The sequence below is a fragment of the Neophocaena asiaeorientalis genome, unplaced genomic scaffold, assembly GCF_003031525.2.
Source record: "Neophocaena asiaeorientalis asiaeorientalis breed wild unplaced genomic scaffold, Neophocaena_asiaeorientalis_V1.1 scaffold78, whole genome shotgun sequence".
Classification (NCBI taxonomy): domain Eukaryota; kingdom Metazoa; phylum Chordata; class Mammalia; order Artiodactyla; family Phocoenidae; genus Neophocaena; species Neophocaena asiaeorientalis.
The window spans coordinates 1,202,187-1,223,303 of record NW_020175018.1 but is presented as its reverse complement, the minus strand read 5'-3'; the positions used below and the strand labels follow the sequence as shown (position 1 = coordinate 1,223,303).

Below are 21,117 nucleotides of genomic sequence, written 5' to 3'. Positions count from 1 at the left end.
TAATCACAAAAGACTTTCAGTACCATCCAGGAAAGGTGCTGTGTCTGATGAGAGAGAATGACAGAGATACCTAGTTTAGATTGGGGGAGAGGCCAGAGGGAGAGGGCAAAGGCTCTCTGAGGTAGTGACACGGTGTCTGGGCCGTAAACTGAACGAGAAGTGGAGGTTAGTGAGATCAAAGTCTGGGCAGGAGCAGGAGAGGGATGACGTAGGCAGAGGGCACAGCATGTGCCAGAGCCCTGAGGCAGGTGCCACACTTGGCTTGTTGGTGGGAGAGCCAGATCACACAGGACTCAGTGGGTCGTGTCAGAGGTTTGCCTGCTAACCTAAAATGATAGGTTGCCTCTGAAGGGCTTAAACAGGGGAGCAAGGTGAGGAGATCTGTGTTTTTATGAGGTCCTCTCAGCAGCTCCGTGTAGGTGACAGAGAGAGGCAGAAAAGACAAGGAGGGAGACCGGATGGCGTCTTAGACACAGCTGACGGTGGCAGAGGCAGTGCCGGGAAGGGTGGAGTGTGTGGGTGCAGATGTGAGCTATGTTTTGGAAATAAAATTACTATTATCCCCATAGCAAGAAAGATATTTCAACCTAGAGAGTAAAATGGGTACCAAAATAATAATACTGCTTGACTCTGAACGGTCATGAGGCTCTGATGAGATAACGCATGTAAACGTGCTACGTGAGCCGTGAAAGCACTTTGCAACTGCACGAGGCCGCGTGCTCTGGGAACAGAGCGGTAACATCTGCAGCTTTCCCATGCGGGCCGAGACCTCAGAGGGACCCACCCCATCCCTCGGCAGGGGGGTCGCTGGCTGGGCCTGGCCGTTTGCCTCCAGAGCAGCTCCGAATTCCCAGGCCTCTGTCTTGCTGTCTTTCAGCTGGGGTTTTACAAGGGGCCAGCCGGCTCCCAGGTGACCCTGAGCAGCCTGGGGAACCAGACGCGGGTGCTGCTGGAGGCGCAGGCGCGGCACCTGCTGAGCGCGCAGGAGCGTGCCACCATGGCCTACTACCTGGAGGAGTACCGCGGCGGCAGCGTGTCTGTGGACGCCCTCGTCATGGCCCTGTTTGAGCTGCTCAACACCCATGCCAAGGTGACCCGCGCCTCCCCGGGCGAGGCGGGGCTGGGGGCGCCTGGCTTCAGCTCTCAGGGTCTCCGCATCCTTCCCTGCTGCCCTCTGTCCCCCACTCCTCTCATGAGAGCCCACAAAGAGTCAGGCCCAAACTGAACCCCAGGCGGAGGCTGGTGACCGAGACAGACCCCGCCCCGGGGGAGGCCGCAGACTCCTGGGGAAACTGTCAGTTCAGGTCCCCTGTGATTGGGGCCCTAACGCAGCGGCTTGCCACGCTGAGTGTACATTCAGAGTCGTCTGGACTGCTCTTAAAGAGCGATGCTTGAGCCCCACCCCAGGCCGGCTGACCGCACACCTCTGTGGATGGGAGGCGGCCACCAGTAATTTTTACGAGCCCCCCAAGTGACTGTGCCGTGCTGCCCTCTTTGAGAACCCTGCTCTAGTGGAAGTCTGTTTGAGGTTCAAAAGCTGCACGGAGGAAGATGTGATTAAATCCACTGGGAGTGGTTACATTTGGGAAGACTTAACAGAGGAAACGCAATTTGGAGAGGAGGGGGAAGGGACAGCCAGGGGCTTCCTGTTCAGGGACTTGCAGCCATATGTGCAGGCTGAGATGCTGGGGAGGAAGTGGTGAGATGGAGGCAGGGGTCAGATGATGCTGGGCCCGGCCTCCAGGCGAAGGTGCTTGGACTTTTCTCCTAGCACAGTGGGGAGCCACGAGGGTGAAGGAGGGGAGGCCAGTGGCCAGGTTTGCACGCGGGTCACTTGGGGTGGCAGTGGGCCGTCCCACCTGCTGGTGGAGCTCCCCACTGAGTGCCCGCCTTGTCCCTGCCTCCAGTTCTTGCTCCTGTCTGAGGTGAGAGGTACCATCTCCCCCCAAGACCTGGACCGCTTCGACCACCTGGTGCTGAGGCGGGAGATCGAGTCAATGAAGGCACGGCAGCCCCCCAGCCCTGTGGCCGGGGACACCTACTCCATGGTCTCCTGCAGCGACACAGGCTCATCCACGGGCAGCCACGGCACCTCCACCACTGTCAGCTCAGCCAGGGTGAGCTGCCCCTGCCCCGTCCCTGGCTTGCTGGCCAGCAGGGCCGTTAAGATAACGGCTTTGGAGTGAGACCCATCCAGGTTCGAATCCCGGCACTGGGCGTCTGTGCTGGGATTCGAGCCCTTGCCAGCTCTTGCCTTTCCGAGCCTCAGTCTTTTCACCTGTGAAAACCTCCTAATGGTTGGGTGCCTGCTGCACGCCACGCATGGGCTCGAGGACACAACCGGTGAACAAGGCAGCTGTGGCCCTGCCTCAGGCGTCCAGAGTCTGGGGGATAGGGTGCAGGCTCGGGGAGAAAGGTGAAAAACACAGGTCAGGGGACAAATAGAAAAAATAACGCCAATCCATGCGAGGATGCCACGAGAGACCACACAGTGCGTTCGTGGTCGTGGGCGTGGTGACTGGGATCTTCCCTGAGACACACCCTCCTGATTCTCTGGAGCCCCAAAGCCCAGCCTGACTTTCTCCCAGACTCGCCAGCCCCTAGAAAAGCATCTGGTCCATCTCATGGTGTGACTCTGCCCCCAGCATGCTCAGAGGCAGATTAACCCCGGGAGGCCTTTGCAAGGAAAGGGCAGAGGAAATGCCTTATTATCCATCATGGGGAACAGCCAGTTATTAAGGTCCGTGCCTTGGGGAGAGCCGGAGCTGGAGGTCAGGAGAGCCGGCTTGGCCCCATCCTCTCCTTTCCTGTCTGTCGGTCATTCAGCACCTCTCTGCTGCGGAAAGGGAGTGGGGAAGTCGAGTTCCTTAAACACCGTTACTCCCAGACACTGAACTGGGAGCTCTTACGGGTGGAATGCCTGTTAGACTGTGTTCGTTGTCCTGTTGGGGGAGCAGGAGTTCTGAGAGTGCAGTGACGTCCACCTGCAGACACAGGTGGTAAGTGGGCACAGGTGAGCTTGCAGCCACCAGGAGACAGCCCTGGAGCATGTGTGCCTTTCCCTTGGGGACTCCAGCTCCCAATATAGCTTTTTTTTTTTTTTTTTTTAAGCTCTGGGGATCTGAGTTTCTGGGGAAACTTCTACTCCTCTACCTCCTATCCCTACCATCCCAAGTCACCTTCATCCCCCAAGAGTCCTCGTCCTTCCTGGGGCGACCAGGAAGCTGCCACATATTCCTCCTGTGTCTGGACGCAGCTGCAGTGGAGGCGATGTCATGCTTCAGGATGAGCAGATCACTTCTGGGGCAGGGAGGAGGCTGCCTCCTGCCTGGGGCTGCATGTTTGGCTCTGATGTAGCACACAGGTGATGAGCTGGTTTCAGGCCGCGGGGGCCCTGGCCCGAGGGTTTATTTCTCTCTGGGTCCAACTCCACAGAGACTGGCGCGATGATGTCCATGTGTTGGCTTCACATCAGTCACTGCTCTAAAACTTGGAGGATTGCCGACTTTCATTCTGGGATGGTCCTTTTAGAATCAGGGATGAGAAATCCAGTGGGTGGGATGGGGTGTGTTCTAACCTGGGAGGCAAGAGGTTTAGGTTAAATCACCGGAGGCCCTGGGTGGCCCTGGCCACGGCAGCCCGAGGCCCTGATGGCAGGCCGGGCTGCGGCACTAAGACGCCTCAGGGTAACTGTTATACCCAGGAAGGGCTCTGGGCAGGGGTCCTGGCCCCAACTCAGCACTGGCTTCCCATGACCCTGTCCCAGCCCGGGGGTCTCTCCTGCACCTGGGGAGCGCTGAGCCTGGCCATCCGAGCCCCAGCTGTGGCAGTTGACCCTGCCCTGCCGGAGAGACCCTCTCTGTGGATTGGAGCACCCTGGGAAAGGCAGACTTCAGAAAGGCCACGGGATGAATTTGAGCAGGGAGTTTATGGGACAGATGGAAGGGGTCTCCCAGCTTCTGCAGTGGGAATAACCATGAGTCTGAGACCCACTGGATAGCTCGGGCATGTCAGATCAGGGCTAACCAAGACCAGGGCGAGCCCTTGGAGGTGGGTGCTAAGAGAACATCGTACGGGCAGGAGAGGCAACGTGGAAAGGCTGCCTCCATCCGCAGTGGCTCCATCTCCCTCCTCGCGTTGGGGCAGCCGTGCTGCTTTCCGCAGCTGGTTGGGAGTAAAGGATGAGTAACATCCCAGACGTGCTGCCCACAGCCCGAGGGCAGAGGAAACCTCTGTTCTTCCTGACCTGTCCCAGCCTGGCCGGAAAAACCACCCTGTATCCGGGGCCTTGCAGGCACTTGGTGGCTTCTGGAAAGCACTGGGCTGAGGACCTGCCACTGCCCCTCCAAACTTCATCCCCCCTGGGTGCTCTCCACGCGCACAGCCCAGGGCTCCAGTTTGCAGACGCTGAGCTTCTCTGCCACCACGGGGCCTGGGCCTCCCTGAAATCTGGGTCTTCTCTGATCGAGGCTTCTGAACAGGGTCCTCCTTCAGCTCTGCCTTTCAGTTGCAGGTGTGACCTTGGACAAGTCACTTCCCTTTGCTTAGCCTCAGTTTTCCCATCTGCCAAGTGGGAATAATGACCCTAGCCTCAACTGCTAGAGAGCCCCAGGATTGCCTCCAGGGGCATGACCATCTCCTGAAGGCCCTTTTTAAGGACACGTGTCATTTCTGCAGAGCAGTGAGGAACCCCTGGTTTCCTTCAAGGAGGCAGTTAGCACGAGGCCATGCTGATTGTAGCAGTGGGGTTTCCTCACCCCTTCTTTATTCTTGCCCACAGCATCCCAAGTAAAGAAAAAAGGGACTTGGAGAATCCCTTTGTTTATTTTGCCTTTGTGTGTGTGTGGCGGTGGGCGGGGGGGTGTTTGGGAAGGGGGTTTGCTGTGCCCACTCCATCCCTAATATTTATTTGATGTATTTTTCTTTTTGCCTTTTGCCCACCCTTCCTCCCCAGGAGCGGCTGCTGTGGCTTATAGACCTGATGGAGGTACCGTCCTTCCTGCCAAGTGGGGCTGTGGGAGTGCCTTAGCTGGGGCAGAGGCAGGGGGCTGTGGTCCTTCCCCCCACCTCCTTACACCCGCACCCAGCCCTGGTGGGGAGCTGGGCTTCTTCGGGGTGCTGTCTCTCCTGTTTGCCAGTTCATCGGGTTTTTCAGGCTCTGGAGTGAGAATGCCCTCTGTTCAAATCCCAGCTCTGCCACTTCCTTGCTGTGTGACCTCAAGAAGTAGTTTCACCTCTCTGAGCTCAGTTTTATAAAATGAGGATGATAATTTCTGTGCCGTGGAGCTGTTGAGAGACCTCTCGGCCTTCACATATGCCACACAATCTGTCTGTCTGGAGTGTTCTCCTTCCCACGTCACATGGCCTGGCTAGCTCCTGTGTGTGCTTCAGCCCTTAGCTCACATGCCACCTCTTCCAAGCAGACTTCCCTGATCCTCTCAAGGAGGGTGACTTTGAGCCTCTGGCTCCTTCAGCCCCTTGGGCTTCTTGCTGTTATGGCTCTTGTGTCATTATATTCCAATAATTTGTACAAGACTGGCTGGTTACCCGCCTTGACTGTGGGCTGCTTGAGGGCAACAACTGTGTCTGGAGTTACCATCAAATCCCTAGTGCTCAGCATAGAGCCTGGTCCATATTAATAATTTGGGCCTTTATAATAGTGGCTGGCATTTGTCAAGCATCTCCATGACACTATGATAATGCTTTCCAACTGTATCTTCTTTGACCCGCCCAGTGACTAGGTGTGGCAAGTACTGCTATGATCCTCATTTTACAGAGAAGAAAACTGAGGCTTAGAGAGAAGTGACTTGTTCAAGATTGCTCAGCTAGTGAACAGTGGAATGTGGATTCAAACCCAGGCCTGCTTACGTCTGAGCTGGTGCTGTTAACACCGCAGTCTGGTTGTGATTCTTCCCTGAAGCAGCTCACCAGATGCTTGCTAGGCATTATCTATCTATCTATCATCTATCTATCTATCTATCTATCTATCTATCTATCTATCTACCTATCTATCTCCTCTCTCCCTCTTTCTCTTCCTTCTGTTCTGTTACCAAATATCAAATGAGTGATTGCTATGTGCTATATCCAGTTCTAGGTGCTGGGAATACAGTGGTGAAAGAAATACAAAGAAATTCTTTCCATTATGGAATTTAGGGTAGAGCAGGAATGACAGACTAAACCACATAAATAACTGAAATGCACGGCATGTTACGTGGTAAAAAGTGCTAAGGAGAGAAATGAAACAGGAAGGGGGACTTGGGGAGGGGGTGGCATGGTCAGGAAGTGACGCCTGCGTAAGATCTGAAAAAGGTGAGGAAGATGGTCCTGCCCACAGCTGGGGAAGAGTGTTTCCAGCAGAGGGAACAGCGAATGTAAAGGCCCTAAGGTGGGAGCAGGTCTGGAGTGTCTGAGCAAAGTCCGGAAGCCATGAGGCTGGAGCAGTAAGCAAGGGGAAGGGCAGTGGTGGATTATGTGCTGAGGACTCTGACCGCGTCTGAGTGAGATGGGAGCCGTTGGCAGGTTAGAGCAGGGGCTGCCATGATCTGACTTAGTTCACCGGGATGCCGCTGATTGTTGAGAACAGATGGGGATGGGTTTGAACCAAGAACAGGTTCATTCCCAGGAAGGGCCTGGGGAGGTCGTGCAGCCTGAGCTGCTAAGAGACGTGATGACGGGCTCTGCGGGCGCCAGCTCTTCCTGCTGCCTGGTCAGCCCTGGCCTCAGTGTCTCCTGGGAACACCCTCCCTCCACACCCACAGCAGGTCTCAGACGGGACCCCCCATGCTGCCTGCATGCGGAGCCAAGGACAGAAACCTCCTCCTGGAAGCCCCTCTATGCAGGAACGCAGGGCACCAGGCCCATCCGGGGAGTCAGGAGCCCACACCCTTCCTCCTCTCTGCCCCCACCACGCAGTGCACCCTCCGGAAAGCCCCTCACTCACCGTCAGCCTCAGTCTCCCCATCTGTACGCTGCAGGCAGACCCCCAAGTCTCCTCCAACTCTGAGAGTCCTCTTGTCAGGAGATTCTGGAAAATATTCCAGGGGAGGCACGGCAAGGAACGGCAGCCCTGTGTTCCCACCACTTATCTGTGTATTTGAACAAGGGCTGCATCATTCCTCCTGAGAGAGAGCTTAAAATAATATTAATTCATTTGCTGCTAAGTGCCAGGCACTGGTCTGCAACACCACCATGTATTAGTGAGCTTTTGCTGCAGGGATGCTGAGTAACAAACATGCCCCACAATCTGGATGGACAACAACCAAAAACATTTCTTGCTCATGGCCAAAATCCCTTCCCTCGTGGAGCACGCGTGCTTTTCACATCTCCATTAACATGTCCGCCACGTTGCTTTAACCTCTGCCTGAGTGTCTTCCCCAGGACACAGGGGAAGCTGGTGGGGTCAGACAGGGACCTCATTTTTCTCCTGTCTGTGTCCCCACTGCCAGCCCAGGGCTTGGCACAGAGCAGAGTTCAAGGAAATGTGAAGCAGAAACCGAAATGAAACCTCATTCCCTGGCCACCCAGGATCATCTTCTAACGTTCCAGCCTCCTGGACAGTTACCTCCCACATCGTAGGAAAATGTCCTCTGCTCTGGCGTTCAGACGGGCAAGCGGGCAGGCGGCTGGCTCTTGTGACCCACATGCCGCAGACGGATGCCCCATTTCCATTTAACCCAGATTCCCTAGATCGTGCTGCATGGTTATCAATCCCAGGTTAAACGTAGCCCATTCTGCAGCCGTTTTCCCTCAAACCAGACACAATCGATCAAAGGAAATCAGATGCAGCCTTCCCCCTTCAACAAATTGTGTTTATTTTCCATTTGTCTAATAGAGAGTCAGCCCTGAGAATTTTTGGCTGCCTCCAAACGGTATCATTCCCCTCCCATAAACGTGTCGGTCAGGAGAGCTGCGTGAAAGAAGAAAGGCCTGCCCGACATGTCTTGAATTCCTCATCTAGTGTGAGCAGGCCTGTGGCAGAGGGGCTTAAGTGCACAAGCTCTGGAATCCCACACACCAGGGTTGGCTCTCCCAACCAGTAGCCGTGTCACCCTGGGCAGGAGACTTAAGCTTTTGGAGCCTCAGTTTCTGCATCTGTACAGTGGGCTGATAAGGCCGCCTATCTACAGGTTGTTGTGGAGATTGAGTGAGAGTAGGGGTGGACTTACAGGTGTGGACTATATAGGAGCCCATTCTGTTGATACTCTAAAGGCTGGCAAAGGGCACTGCAGAGGAAAAGGGGCTGAAAGGCCAAAGCCAGCCTTGTACCCATGGAGCAGATGCTACTGAGGTCGGGGTGGCAGTGGAACTCGCCCTGGCCTTACCCACAGCCCTCTTCCTCCTGGATTTGAGAGGTTTTGCACTCTAGGCCTCTCATGTACCTGGAAAGGGGGTCCCCAGGCTTGCTAAAGGGTGCTGGAGGTGGCGCCCCTGCCTCTAAAGGCCATTGCCGTCTCCCCTGCAGTAAGGTGAGAAGGGGGTGCAGGGCGTGGCTGTCAGCACTTGGCAGTGTCAGCCTCCTCCCCACGGCCTCCTTGCCTTCCTCTTCATCCGGGGCCAAAAGAGGGCGGAGGCGCTCAGGCCTGTGTCAGACACCTACAGCTGCAGAGACCCCTGTCAAGGCAGCTCTTTCCAGAAACAGGGAGCAAATGATGAGAGGTACACATCCCACCTGCTGCATCTGCCTCTGGTCCAACCCGGGTGAGTTTAGGAGTCCTCTTCTGGGCAAGTTCTTCCCTAGCGGGGGAGCAGGAAGGAGCCCATCTATTTACTCAGTCATTCTGCCGCTCCTTGTTTATGTGGCAAGCATTCGCTCAGCACCTCCCGCATGCAGGCTCTGAGCGGGGCACTGGTAGCCGGGAACAAGGGACAACAGCGCCCACCCTCACGAAGCTTAGCAAGGGCAGTGAGGACGGCAGCCTCGAATCAAATCATCTCCATAATTCACACTTTGATAAGTGGGTCGGAGGGTGGTGCGAGAGCATAGAACCATAGTTTCACCGGAGGCACTAGCGACCCTCAGGGTGGCTGCAGCTTCGCCTCAGCCGGTGTCTGAAATAAGGACCATTCCTCCCAGTGCTTTGAGGAGCGCCCTCCTCCCTGTGTGGGGACTTGCGAGTGCTGGAAGCTGTTTCCACCAAATAGAACCAAGTCCATGGAGGTCAGAGCCTGCTGGAACATGACCAGCCCCTGCTCCCCTCAGAGCCCAGGTTTGCCCGGCTATAACCTAGGAGAGCTGGACTAAACACTGACGTAGGACTGTAGGGTGGGGGGTGGGGGGGCTTCACCTTTTCTGTGCCGCGGACCCTTCTGGCAAGCTGGCAAAGCTCTGGGACCTGTTCTCAGGATAACAGTTTTAAATGTTTAATACTAAAACACACAGGATTACAAAGGAAACAAATCAGATGATGAAATGCCTTTTTCAAATATGGAAACAAATGGTAAAACGTGTGCTTCTTTATCATCACGCCCAGTAACAAGGTCTGACAGCAGGTCGGTAACAGCTGTAATTGTCAGGCCGTGATGAGCATAAATGGGACTTTGCAGCCTCCGCCACGTGCTACGAAAGATCCGTGACAGTGTCACAGGCGCTGCTGATTCTGCTGGGCTGTGTTGCCTCCGTTCATAAGGGAAGGAGATGCTACATTTCGGTTAGAGGTTAATGAAAATAAAAGATGCAGGGTTTTCCCCCAGCCAGGTTCACCGCCTCCTGACTCCTTCCTGGAGCCCTGCTTTCCAATGCCTGTCCTACGGGCTCTTCTGTCCCTGACCTGGAGATGCTGGGTCACCCTCCCTGTCCACTGAATGACGTCCTTTTCCTAAGACCACTGGGAGGGAGATGCATGGAGGCAGAAGGAAGCACGGGCTGTGCTGGGACAAGGCAGTAACACCCGCCTCTCGGGAGGGCTTTGTGCACCATCTTCCCGGGGGCTTTTCTGCTGCTGTGGTTTGGTGGCCAAACATGGTAGCAGGAGTGGACAAGCTGCTAAAAGGCCCAGTGCCAGTTCCCATGGCCTCAGCCTCGCCAGCGAGTGCAGGTTCCAGCCCTCTGTGTTGAGGATTGTTTCTCTCGCCGTCCTATCCTTTGCCCTCCCCTCCAGCTTCCAGACTTCCACCCAAGCCCCGGCTCGGAGAGGCTGGGACTGCATGATCTGTCTCCACCAGCACGGCCATCACCCCAGGGTCTGGCCACTTGATCCTTTTGGACCCCCAGACCTGTCCCCTTCACTCTGGGCAGCCCCCTGCCCCCCAGGAACACCAGGACTTTCTGGCTCTACCGGCTGCGACAAGCTCCTCGTCCCCAGCTCTGGAGAGGCTACCACCTCTCGCTGTTCTCTCAAGTTCCCTTCCTCTTTCTCCCCTTGCTCTCCTCTTCTTGGTCTTTTCTCCCCAGCCTTCTCCCTTCTCCTTTTCCCTCTTATTCTCACTCCTCCCTCTCTAGTTTCTGCCTCTCCCGCTGTCCTCTTCCTCTCAGCAGCCTCCACTGCCGACCTTCCAGAAGCCTTTTTGACTCTGTGCCTCAGTTTGCCCGCTGACAGAAAGGGGAGGGCACTCCCAGCCTCAGGCCCCTGGTGTATTCTGGGGTGGAGGTGGGGGAGCCTGTAGTCCAGACCTCAGAGTCAAGAAGCAAGAAGAACGAAGCGCTGAAAATAGCACCTTTATGTAAGAGCCCTCCCATTGTAGTGAGAGGGTGGGGGCAGAGGAGCCCCGGAACTGGGCTGGAGAGAGGGGAGGGGAGAGAGGGGAGAGAAAGAGGGGAGGGGAGGGCCTCATTTTGCTGAGGTGGCACCCAGGCCACGCACGGCCTTACGGCCTCCCTGTCCAGGATCACGAGTCCGCCTGGCAGAGGCAAGCACAGGTGATTGCCCCTTATGATTTCATTTCATTTTCTCCCCACAGTTCCCTCAAACCAGTCCCTGGGGTATCTGAGCCCTGACTGGGCAAACTCAGATGAAAAGGAGTTCTCTTTGAAAGGAAGGGGATTTTCTGAACCGCCACAGATTTGAGGAGGAAGGAGACGGGGGAGCAAGGGCAGCAGGTCTTGAGGGCATCCTGGCTCTCATGGGAAGTAGTCTGGATAACAGACTCAGACCTTGAATAGGGTTCAGCTTCCTGCTCTGTCCTTGCTGTGTGACCTTGGGCAGGTGGCCTCCCCTCTCTGAGCCTCAGTCACCTCAGCTGTAGAATTGATGAAGGGTCCCACCCGGCAGGATTAATTGAGCCGCCAGGTTTACGCCCTTAGCTAGTCTCTGGCCTCAGTGGGTGCGGGAGGAGGGCAGCCCAAGCAGCTGGGGCTGAGGGGAGTGGGGAGGAGGCTAGGACGCACGGGCTCCTTCGTGAGCTCCGACCTTGATCCTCCTCGAAGGCTGTTCCAGAAGTGTTTCTGCTGACGCATCCCCCGCGTTCTTAGCCTGCTGTCTGCATCTATTTCAGATGCACAGGGAACATGGCTCGGGGACTTGGGGCTCCTGAGCGTCTGGATTCAGCAGATGGAGTCTGGCAGGGCTGGGCTCCAGCCCGTCTGCCGTTTGCTCCACTTCAGGCCTTCCTCCCAGGGCCGGATGTCTGTCCCTGATCCACCCTCACCCTCCCACCTCTCCATCCCTCCTTCCATCTTGGCTCCAGGATGCCACTAACAGCAGGGAATGACTGAGGCCGGGGGCCAGCGATGGCTGCTTTCTCTCTTATTTCAGAGAGGGTCCTCCTAGGGCCCTTTGACGGGCTTTGGGGTCACCCTGACGTGGGTTAGAAAACTGATCTGCTGTAGAATGGCCCTATGGCCTTGGACAAGTCACTGCCTTCTCTGAGCTTAAGTGTAAAAGACGTGAGCGGGGACAGTCGGAGTGCTTGCCTTGCAGGGTCGTTGGGAGAATCAATGAGATCATGTAAGGAAAACATCCAGCAGGGGTCTGGCATGCAGTAGGCCCTCCACAGTTTGGAGTTCTCCGATGTCCTCTCTAAGAGAAAGTCACGCCCTCCCTGTAGCGCTCGGCAAAGCATGCTTGAGTTGCCAGGATCGGGACCCTTCCTTGCCCCCTCCCATGGGCCCTATTACAACACCAGCCCCATCAGTGATCCCGAACGAGAGTTTGTGGGCAGCTCCTTCATGCCTGGCCCTCTGCTGGGTGTTGGGGACACAGTGGCCTGCTCACCTTTTACCCCCATGAGCTTTCCTCATAAGTCAAGGCTGCCTGATAAGTGCTTGTTGATCAACTAAATGAATATTCAAAGCTCCTGATGTGGCAGAACAGGACAGAATCCCATGGCTTCTGTCCAAACCGTGGACTGTCATCTAAGCCCCCAGGCTGCCTACAAGGTGAATTTGGGGGGCAGGTGGCAGTGGCTAGCTACATTTGAGGTGATGGAGGCCCCTCTTGTCTTTGGTGTAGGCACCTTCCAGGTCCATGACCCCCTTGGGGCCTCCTGCTGAGGCCAAGGCAGTAACTGCCGAGTCTTGGGAAGTCACTGCACGTAACCTGCCTCGCCATTCACCTTCATCCTAGATGGTCTGTGTCGCCCAGCTGGACCGTTTCCTGGGAGCACTGGGCTCATTACGCTTTTGGAGGAGGGGGCGGTATGTGAAAGGGTTACTGCTTCTTTCCATCGGGGTGCTGACATGGGCCAGGGCACGTTGTGTAGCCATTTGGTTCCTAGGGCAGATGTGCTGACATGGGCCAGGGCACGTTGTGTAGCCATTTGGTTCCTAGGGCAGATGTGCTGACATGGGCCAGGGCACGTTGTGTAGCCATTTGGTTCCTAGGGCAGATTTGCAAGATTCCTGGCTTCTGATAACCTCCCCTCTTACACTGTGCCAGGCTCTGTTCTGAGCATCTTTCAGGTGTCAGTGCATCAACTCCATGAGGGAGGAACTGCTGTTTACCCACGTTAAAGATGAGGTACAGAGCAGTTCAGTGGTTTGCCCAGCGTCACTCACCTGTGAGTAGCAGAGCTGGGTGCGACCTCCGAAAAGCCAGAACCACTAATCAGCGTGCGAAAGAGCAGCCTCCCCTCCTCAAGGATCCCCCCGTCCTTGCATCACCAAAGCTGTCGGGGCGTCTTCCCGTGAGGTGGTGCGCGGGAGGCCGTGCTGGAGAGAGCGGGAGAGGTCAGGAAGCTGAGGTTTGCACGTAAGCCTCAGCCTTGTTGATAAAACAAGGCAGTGGTCCTGGCCTGACGTTGCCCCAGAGGCTTCACAGGACCAGATGAGGAGCCCTGGGTGAGAAAGGCTCAGGGCCGGGTGGGCGGGGCATCTGGTAGGTTGGTGGATTCCCATGGCTGACCACGTGCCCTGTGCCCACCCAGAATGTTCAAGGCTTCAGGAGGCTCATTTGAGGTGGGGGTCAGTGTGGAGTGACTTGGTAGCCTCTGCCCTAGGGGTATGGGGTCAGGGGGCTCCTCCCACCCACCTGCTGCCTTCACCCTCATTCAAGCCACCGTTACTGCTCTCCGTGACCTACCGTAGCCACCTTGCTCAATTCTTTGCCTGCTCGGGCCTCCTCCCTGTGACAGCCAGGGTCACTGATTAATTCATTCACCCATTGATTCATTCGTGGATTAATTTGCTTAGTAAATATTTACCAAGCAGCCACTATCCTGAACACTGAGGATAGAGTAGGGACTAGGTAGTCACAAGTCCTGCCTTTGAGGAGTTATCCTAGGGGGGAGACAAACAATAAACAAATCAATAGTATCCGATCAGGTGGTGATAAATCTTATACAGAAAAACAAAGCAGGGTCAAGGGTTAGACAGAGGTGGTATGGGGGCGTTGGAGAGGGGCGCTGTTTGAAAACAGGGCTGGTCAGGGAAGGCCTCACTAAGGTCAGAACTAAACAAAGTGAGAGGGTGAGCCAGGAGTGTAGTGCAGGCAGAGCAGTGAGTGCAAAGGCCCTGAGGCAGGAACCATCCCATCCTGTTGGAAGAGTAGCAAGAAAGGGCCCAGTCACCAGGCACAGTGAAGGCAGAGTTTGGAATTTCCTCTGCGTAAAATGGAAAGACCCTGGAGGGATTATGTGCTGGGGAGAGACACTGTCTGATTTACCTTTCAAGATTACATCTTGGCTGCTGGGTGAAGAATAGTGATCAGTGCAAAGGAGGAAAATAAAGCAGGGCAGGGGTGGGGGTTGTGATTTTAGGTGGGGTTGTCAGCGTGGACCTTTTTGAGGAGGTGATATTTGAGTAAGGTCTTGAAGGAGGTGAGCAAACAGATCACGCCTTGTGCGTAGTCCTGGGGAAGCATGTTCCAGACAGAAGGAACAGCCAGTATAAAATGTAAAGGCCCTGACATGCCTGCATGGCTCTAGCATGGCTGGAGAGGAAGTAAGCAAAGGGGATCTTCTTAGGAGGCAAACCTGACCACATCTCCATGGTGACCCACTGCCCTCAGGCTTAGGTCTAAGCAGCTCTTGACTCATGTGGAAACACCCGAAGATTCTCAAGCATCCTCTATCCTTCCTGCTTAATGCACACCCCTCCCTCTGAAACACCCATCATTCCTTCCTTTGCCCAGCTTTAAGCCGTGCTCGCTCCTTCAGGAAGCCTTCCCGGATGACCCCTCCTCACCCTGTGCAATCTCCTCCTTGCTTATTTGTGTCCACCCCACTCTCTCTAAGCTATTGAAGGCAGGGGCGGTGTCTCACATCCTCTGTGTCCCCAGGCCCTCGGTCTGGAGCACTGAGACTGCTCAGTATCGGTCGCTGAACTTGAGAGTTGAACCGGGTGATGGTCGTGGAGGCTCCTTGCCATCCTGGGCCCGGTGAGGTGGAGAGAAGTGGCTCTGCTGATCCCTCAGGAGCCCAGCTTAGAGAGGAGCACTGCTGGGCGTCCCGGGGTAGCTGGAGATGGCAGCTCAGTGTCACCTGAGGGAGCGTTAGGCTTCCGGTGAGGCAGGAAAGGAAGAGATGAGCATCTTTGCAAAATAAGCTCCACTGAAACCTTAACCCTCTCCCCCTTCCCTCACAGCACAAAACCATTAAAAGAGAGAGAGACTTTCCCCATCCGCCTCTCATCTGCATCTTGCCACTTTCACACCTCCCTGGGATCCTGACGGGAGCAGTGGAGAGAGAACCCTTGGGTTTTGGAGGCGTTGAATGTTGCGTACAGGCTGCGCTACAGGAAATCCCGGTGGAGGCCAGAGCCGGGCCACAGCCTCCGCGCGTAGTTCAGGAGAGGCCTGGAAAGTCTCCAAGAAATTGACATCCTTGAAATTGATTTCCAAATGAAATCGACATTAATTTTAATGTGTAAAGTAAATTCCCAGGGAGTGGGGCAGGTCAGGAGGAACTTAAACCACAGCACAAAGGTGTCTCAGGGCATGTAGGTTTGGTGTCCTAGAGAGCAAAGTGGTTTTTCCCCTCTCAGTTTGTATTTGCTCACATGGGTTTCTTTTCTGTTCTAGAACACTCTGGACCTGGAGGAGACTGGGGAGGCTGTCCAGGGCAATATGAACACCCTCTCAGACGTTTCCCTGGTAAGACCCTCTCTGGCCCTTTCATTGTGTTTTGCCCTCCCGGGTGTGCCTGAGACCCTGGGGGCTGGCTCCCTGGTGAGAGCCACAGGGAGGAGACAGAGGCCCTCAGCTGTGAGCTCTCAGCTAGTTCCGGGGGTTTTAGGCAGGGCTGTCAGGCTATTTGACTTTGGTGTTACTTTTGATGTGTTATCTGAACGTGGTCATAGCAAGTATTGAAGCATGAAGTGTGTGGCGAGAGCTCCTCAAGGAGGCCCTGTGATTGCACTGGAAAAGGGAGTTAAACGTGACCTCATGCCCACACGCGCGCATCAGCAGTCTGGGTAGTGTTGCCTTGTGATCTGACCCACATAACTCTTGAATGTCCTGGGCTTTGGAGCCAGACTGCCTGGGCTAAAATCCCACCCTCTGCCACTGACTGTATGACTTTGGGCAAGTTTCTTAACTTCTCTGTGCCTCGGTTTTCCCATCTGTAAAAATGGGGGTAATAATAGTGTACTACCCCATAAGTTTGTGGCAAGGAGTAAATTAATTAAACTAAGTAAAGAATTTGGAACAGTGCCCACAAGGCCATCAGAGCTGTGCCAGTTTTGGATGCTGGCATAGGGAGGGGGGCACAGTGATGACAGGATCTGCCACTCACCAAGCACCTGCCGGGTCACAGGCCCCTTGCTAATGCATTACACACTCTGCTCCTCACCCCCGCCACGACTCTGCTGGGTAGGTGCAGTTTTCCCCGTTGCCCAGAGGTGCACTCAGAGAGGTGCTGTGTCTTGCCCAGGGCCACACAGCACCCCAGCCCATGTCTGTCCACCTTCTACCCACTCTCTCCCATCAGTCCTGTCACACCTCCTGTCTCCAGAAGCTATGATAATCCCTTAAAAAGAAAAGCCAAAGAAAGGCCTTTTTTGTTTTCCATCTCTGCATCCTGCGTCTAATTAAGTCCCGTGCCCTGTGACAAGCCCTGGCTAATGCCAAGAACTTCAGTTCCCAAAGGTAATGATGCCATCCCCAGAGACTCCCGCCAAGATCCCGATGCTTATCAGCTGCTGAGATGCAGGGAGAAGTTTTCCACTCGGGTGTTGCATTATTCAGAGCAGCGTGGCCAAGAGCTGATAGAGCAGGGACGGAATTGCAGCCAGGGCCTGGTGCACTGGGGCGCTCAGGTCTCCCCGCTAACAGGCACGATGGGCTCTGACTCCTACTCCTGTTGGGTCTTTTGGCAGGATGATGTCAGGTCCACCTCCAAGGGACTGCCTAGCTACAAGCCACCGCCTCCCCCATCACCTTTGCCCCAAAGCCACGACCACCTGATCACCCAGACGAGGAAGCCAGGCAGAGAGGACCTCCAGCCGCCTTCCTCCGCGTCTTCCCACGCGGGCATCGTCTTCTCTGCTCCGCGGAACCGCAGCCCGCCGGCGGGCACCTCCCCCGCCCCAGAGGCCTCCTCAGCACAGGACTCGCCCTCCTCCCCCATCTACGCCTCCATCTCCCCAGCCAACCCCGGCTCCAAGAGGCCGCTGGACGCCCATCTGGCCCTGGTCAACCAGCACCCCATTGGTCCCTTCCCGCGGGTCCAGTCACCCCCGCACCTGAAAAGCCCCCCTGCGGAGGCCACGCTGGCGGGGGGCAGCCTTCCACCACCCTCCCCCTCCGGCCACCCAGACCAGACGGGCACGAACCAGCACTTTGTCATGGTGGAGGTGCACCGCCCAGACAGCGAGCCCGACGTGAATGAAGTGAGGGCGCTGCCCCAGACACGCAGTGAGTACCGCAGACCCTGGCGGGCTGGGCTCAGGGTGCTGCTGTGTCATCTTAGGGGCTCCCTGTCCCCCCTACGTTGACCTGCCCATCAACACAGCCAAGGTGGGACCAGATGCTCACCCAGTGAGGGGGCTTCGAGCCCAGGCCTGCTCCCTCAGGGTCAGGGGGGCCAGGGAACAGGGTCCCGAGCCCAAGCCCACACTGAGGGGCTTTGGAGGCAGAGGCGGGAATGTGAGTCCCCGCTCTGCCATTACTGGCTGTGTGACTGTGGACCGGCTGCCATGCTTCCCCATCGGGGACTGGAGATAACAGTGACAGTCCTGCCAGGTGGCTGTGAGGGTCGGGCTCCTCCTCCAGGGGCCCCAGACCTGGTCATCCTGCACTCACCTACAAGTCTCCCCAAGAAGACTGAGCCTGTTCAGGGCAGGGGTGGCTTCTGTGATCTCTGTCCCCCAGTGCCAGGCACAGAGCAGGTGCTGGGGGACAGGTGGGCATTGAAATTGCAGTCTCTGGACCCCTGGAGGTCTCCTGACCTGGGGCTGCAGGGTCAGAGTGCGGGCTCTACCTTCCAGACACCTGGGAGGCCAGCCCGAGGCCGCATGCCCTGAGCTTCCAGAGGTTGTCCAGCTGGGGAGGTGGCAGGAATGGCAGAGCTGGCTTTCCACTCGGTAAGGCTGAGCCCTCCGCAGGCCCTGGACCCCCTCCCTCCTAGTGAGTTGGATATGTTTTGTTGGATTCTGCTGCCATCTTGTGGCAAAGGTGATGCGCGGGGCAGCCTTGGCCAGGGAAGGTGGCCAGCCAGGTCAGGGGACGTTTACTGAGCACCTGCTGTATGCAAGCAGCGGGCAGACTAGGATGCAGAATGCGGGGTCCCTGCATTCAGTAGCTCACTGACGGAAGGCAGCTAAGGGAAGAGCAGGCAGGATGCAGTGAGAGAAACCTGAGCTATCATAGATGGATCACTCTAGACCTGGCACTGAGCCGGACACACATGATAATAAAGCTAACAGGTGTACAGCACTCTCTGTGTGCCAGAAACACTGTTCTAGGGACCCTGCCGATATTAGTGACTCATCTAATCCTCCCAACAGCTCTGTGAGGCTGGACTGTTATTATCCCCATTTTACAGATGAAGAAACTGAGACACAGAATGTAATTGTGGAGCCAGGCAATCTAGCATAAGCCTGTCCTCTTGGCTGCTTCACCCAACACATCGTGTCTATTAGTCTTTATGATAACCCCATGGGATAGGCATCGCCGCTCCTGGGTTAGAACAAGAACATGGAGGCTCAGAGAGGCTGTGTAACTCGCCCAGGATTGCACAGCTGGTCAGAGACGATTCAAACTCCACCTGTCAGACTCCAGAGTGTCTCAATCTCAGGGGCCAAGCCGTTACACACATAGTGAAGCGGCTTCGGTTTGACTGTTAAACCAGAGGGCGTGTGCCCATCACTCAGCCCAGGCCAGGTGGGGTCAGCAGGGGCACAGACCGAGCATGGCAGACCTTCCTTTTTTTTCCCGAGAAGCTTGGGATTTAATTTTTGTGTGAAATCTCCTAATTCGAATGTGTTGGCCCTTCATTAAAAATTGACAACTCTGTGAGAGTTAAAAGAAACAAAACAAAATAAAGCAAAACAAAGCCCGTATCTGTGGGCTGGGTTTGCCTCCTAAGCTCTGTTTTAATCATTATGCCAGGGGCAGTCAAAGCGGACGTCCTGGAAGTGGTGGCCTTGGGGCCAGGCGCAGTTGGAAGGGCAGGTCTCAGTAGGTGGGAGGGTGGCAGGGAGTCTCTGCCCAGAGAATCCCCAGCCTTCCAGTCTGCCACTCAGCTCCTCCAGGAAGCCCTCACCAGCCCCAGCTGTAAACCATACCTCTCCTCCTGTCCCCACTCCCAGCAGCCTCCACACTCTCCCAGCTCTCGGACAGCGGGCAGACCCTGAGTGAGGACAGTGGCGTGGACGCCGGCGAGGCAGAAGCCAGCGCCCCGGGCCGAGGCAGACAGGTGGTGTCCGCCAAGAGTAGGAGCAGCAAGGAGACGCCTCGGAACGAGAGGACCACCGAGGGGGCCGCCAAACCGGTGAGCGAGGAGCCGGGGGTGCAGAGGGGGAGGGGGAGGCCGGCCCCAGGTGAAGAACAGGACGTCCTGAGCAGGGTTCAACTTGACTAGTAACCACAGGGGAGGTAGTGAGTCCCTCGTCACTGGAGGGGGGATGTGGGTGTCTGGAAAGACCGCTGTATTCAGAGTCTGAAGGCCCTCCCTTGGCCACTGACACAGACAAGCCAAGTGCTCAAGGTGGGTCTCAAGGATCTTCAAGCTAGGTTCTGACATGATGTGGTGGCGAGGCAGTCAGGCTGCATTCAAGTCCTGGTGTCACCCCCAGGCAGCCTTGGGCCAGCCCCTTAAGCTCCCGAGCCTCAGAGTTAGGGAGCTGAGAACCCCAAGTGCTGTGCTTAGTGCTAGCACACTGCAGGCTCCCGACACGGGGCTGGAGTCTGCACCCTGCTGACCCAGAGGCCTGTCACAGCTGGTCCAGCCCCCAGGCCAGGCCTGTCCACCCAGGAGGCCTGTCACTGGTTTCCTTTCTCACACCTGCAGCCCGGACTCCTGGAGCCCACCTCCACCCTGGTCCGCGTGAAGAAAAGTGCAGCCACCCTGGGCATCGCCATCGAGGGCGGCGCCAACACCCGCCAGCCCCTGCCTAGGATCGTCACGATTCAGGTACGTCCCCACAGACCTGCCTGACCGCGTCTCCCTACCCCTGAAGGTCCCCCTCTCAGCATCCCCAGGGGTTTGCCATGCCCAGAGATGCCCCAGCACCCAAGGGCAGACCCAGGCTCATACTGCCTTTGCTCTCGCTGAGCCACAGTTGTCCTAATCAGGGCAGCGGACACCAGATTGTGGCTACCTGGTTGGCGGTAGCAGGCCTACCCTGGTGGGTGGTCAAGGCCAGGCTGGCCTAGCCCTCAGGCACCCCATGTGCTCATGCCCTGTGTCTCACTCCTGCAGCGAGGCGGCTCAGCCCACAACTGCGGGCAGCTCAAGGTGGGCCACGTGATCCTGGAGGTGAACGGGGCGACGCTTCGGGGCAAGGAGCACCGCGAGGCCGCGCGCATCATCGCAGAGGCCTTCAAGAGCAAGGAGCGTGACTACATCGACTTTCTGGTCACCGAGTTCAATGTGATGCTCTAGGGGCCGAGGCCCGAGGGCCTCCCACCGCTGCCCAGCCCCTGGCCCTGGTCCTTCCTCCCTCCTGGCACTACTGAGCTCCTTCAGGGGCCGGGGCTGCATGGCCAGGGTAGCAGGAAGACATCCCTCCACTCCTTCCTGGCCCACTGGACCAGAACTGGGAAAAAACAGCTGGGCAAGGCAAACAGAACGTCAGGTCGGGGTCTGGTGCAATGCCCAGTACACAGTAAGCACTCAGTATAAGCATGAGACCTCAGGAAGGGAAGAAACTAAGGGGAAGGGCAGAGCACCTGTGTCTCCACCTGAGGCCTCCCAGGGCCTGGAACTCTGGGTTGCGTGGAGGCCCTGCTGCTCCCCGGCCAGCTAGGACCTGGCCCATCCCCAGATGCCCGAGCTTTTGTCTGGAGTGAAGTGACGTGAAAATCTGTAGACACAGCCCCCAGCCAGGGCAGCATCTTGCAGGACCTTCAGTGCCACAAATAAGTATTGAGCACCCCCCATTCACACCCCGTTCCTCCTAGCTCCTCATTCTCCATAGTATTTATTATTTATTTCCATCCCACACCCCTGGGTACCCCAGGACCCCAGCTTCCCACCACACCCCTAGCCTATCCCAGAGGCCTTGCAGGTGACCAGCGTCGTCAGTGTATTTATATACAGAGCTTATGACTTTAATTTTTCAATAAAGAGATCTGAACAAGATTA

General features: G+C 56.3%; 1 protein-coding gene across 3 annotated transcripts in view; it reads left to right on the top strand.

The window, feature by feature from the left end:
• Window positions 1-21,117, top strand: part of WHRN (whirlin) — an 88,216-nt gene extending 67,099 nt beyond the window's left edge. The window contains exons 6-13 of one of the 3 annotated variants that reach the window (XM_024762308.1): window positions 878-1,090; window positions 1,908-2,117; window positions 4,955-4,987; window positions 15,393-15,464; window positions 16,688-17,225; window positions 19,121-19,302; window positions 19,822-19,944; window positions 20,233-21,117. In XM_024762308.1, the coding sequence (XP_024618076.1) occupies window positions 878-1,090; window positions 1,908-2,117; window positions 4,955-4,987; window positions 15,393-15,464; window positions 16,688-17,225; window positions 19,121-19,302; window positions 19,822-19,944; window positions 20,233-20,415 (1,554 nt within the window). In that variant the 3' untranslated portion in view covers window positions 20,416-21,117. The remainder of the gene's footprint in view (window positions 1-877; window positions 1,091-1,907; window positions 2,118-4,954; window positions 4,988-15,392; window positions 15,465-16,687; window positions 17,226-19,120; window positions 19,303-19,821; window positions 19,945-20,232) is intronic. The other 2 variants (XM_024762310.1, XM_024762309.1) reach the window with 2 other exon arrangements.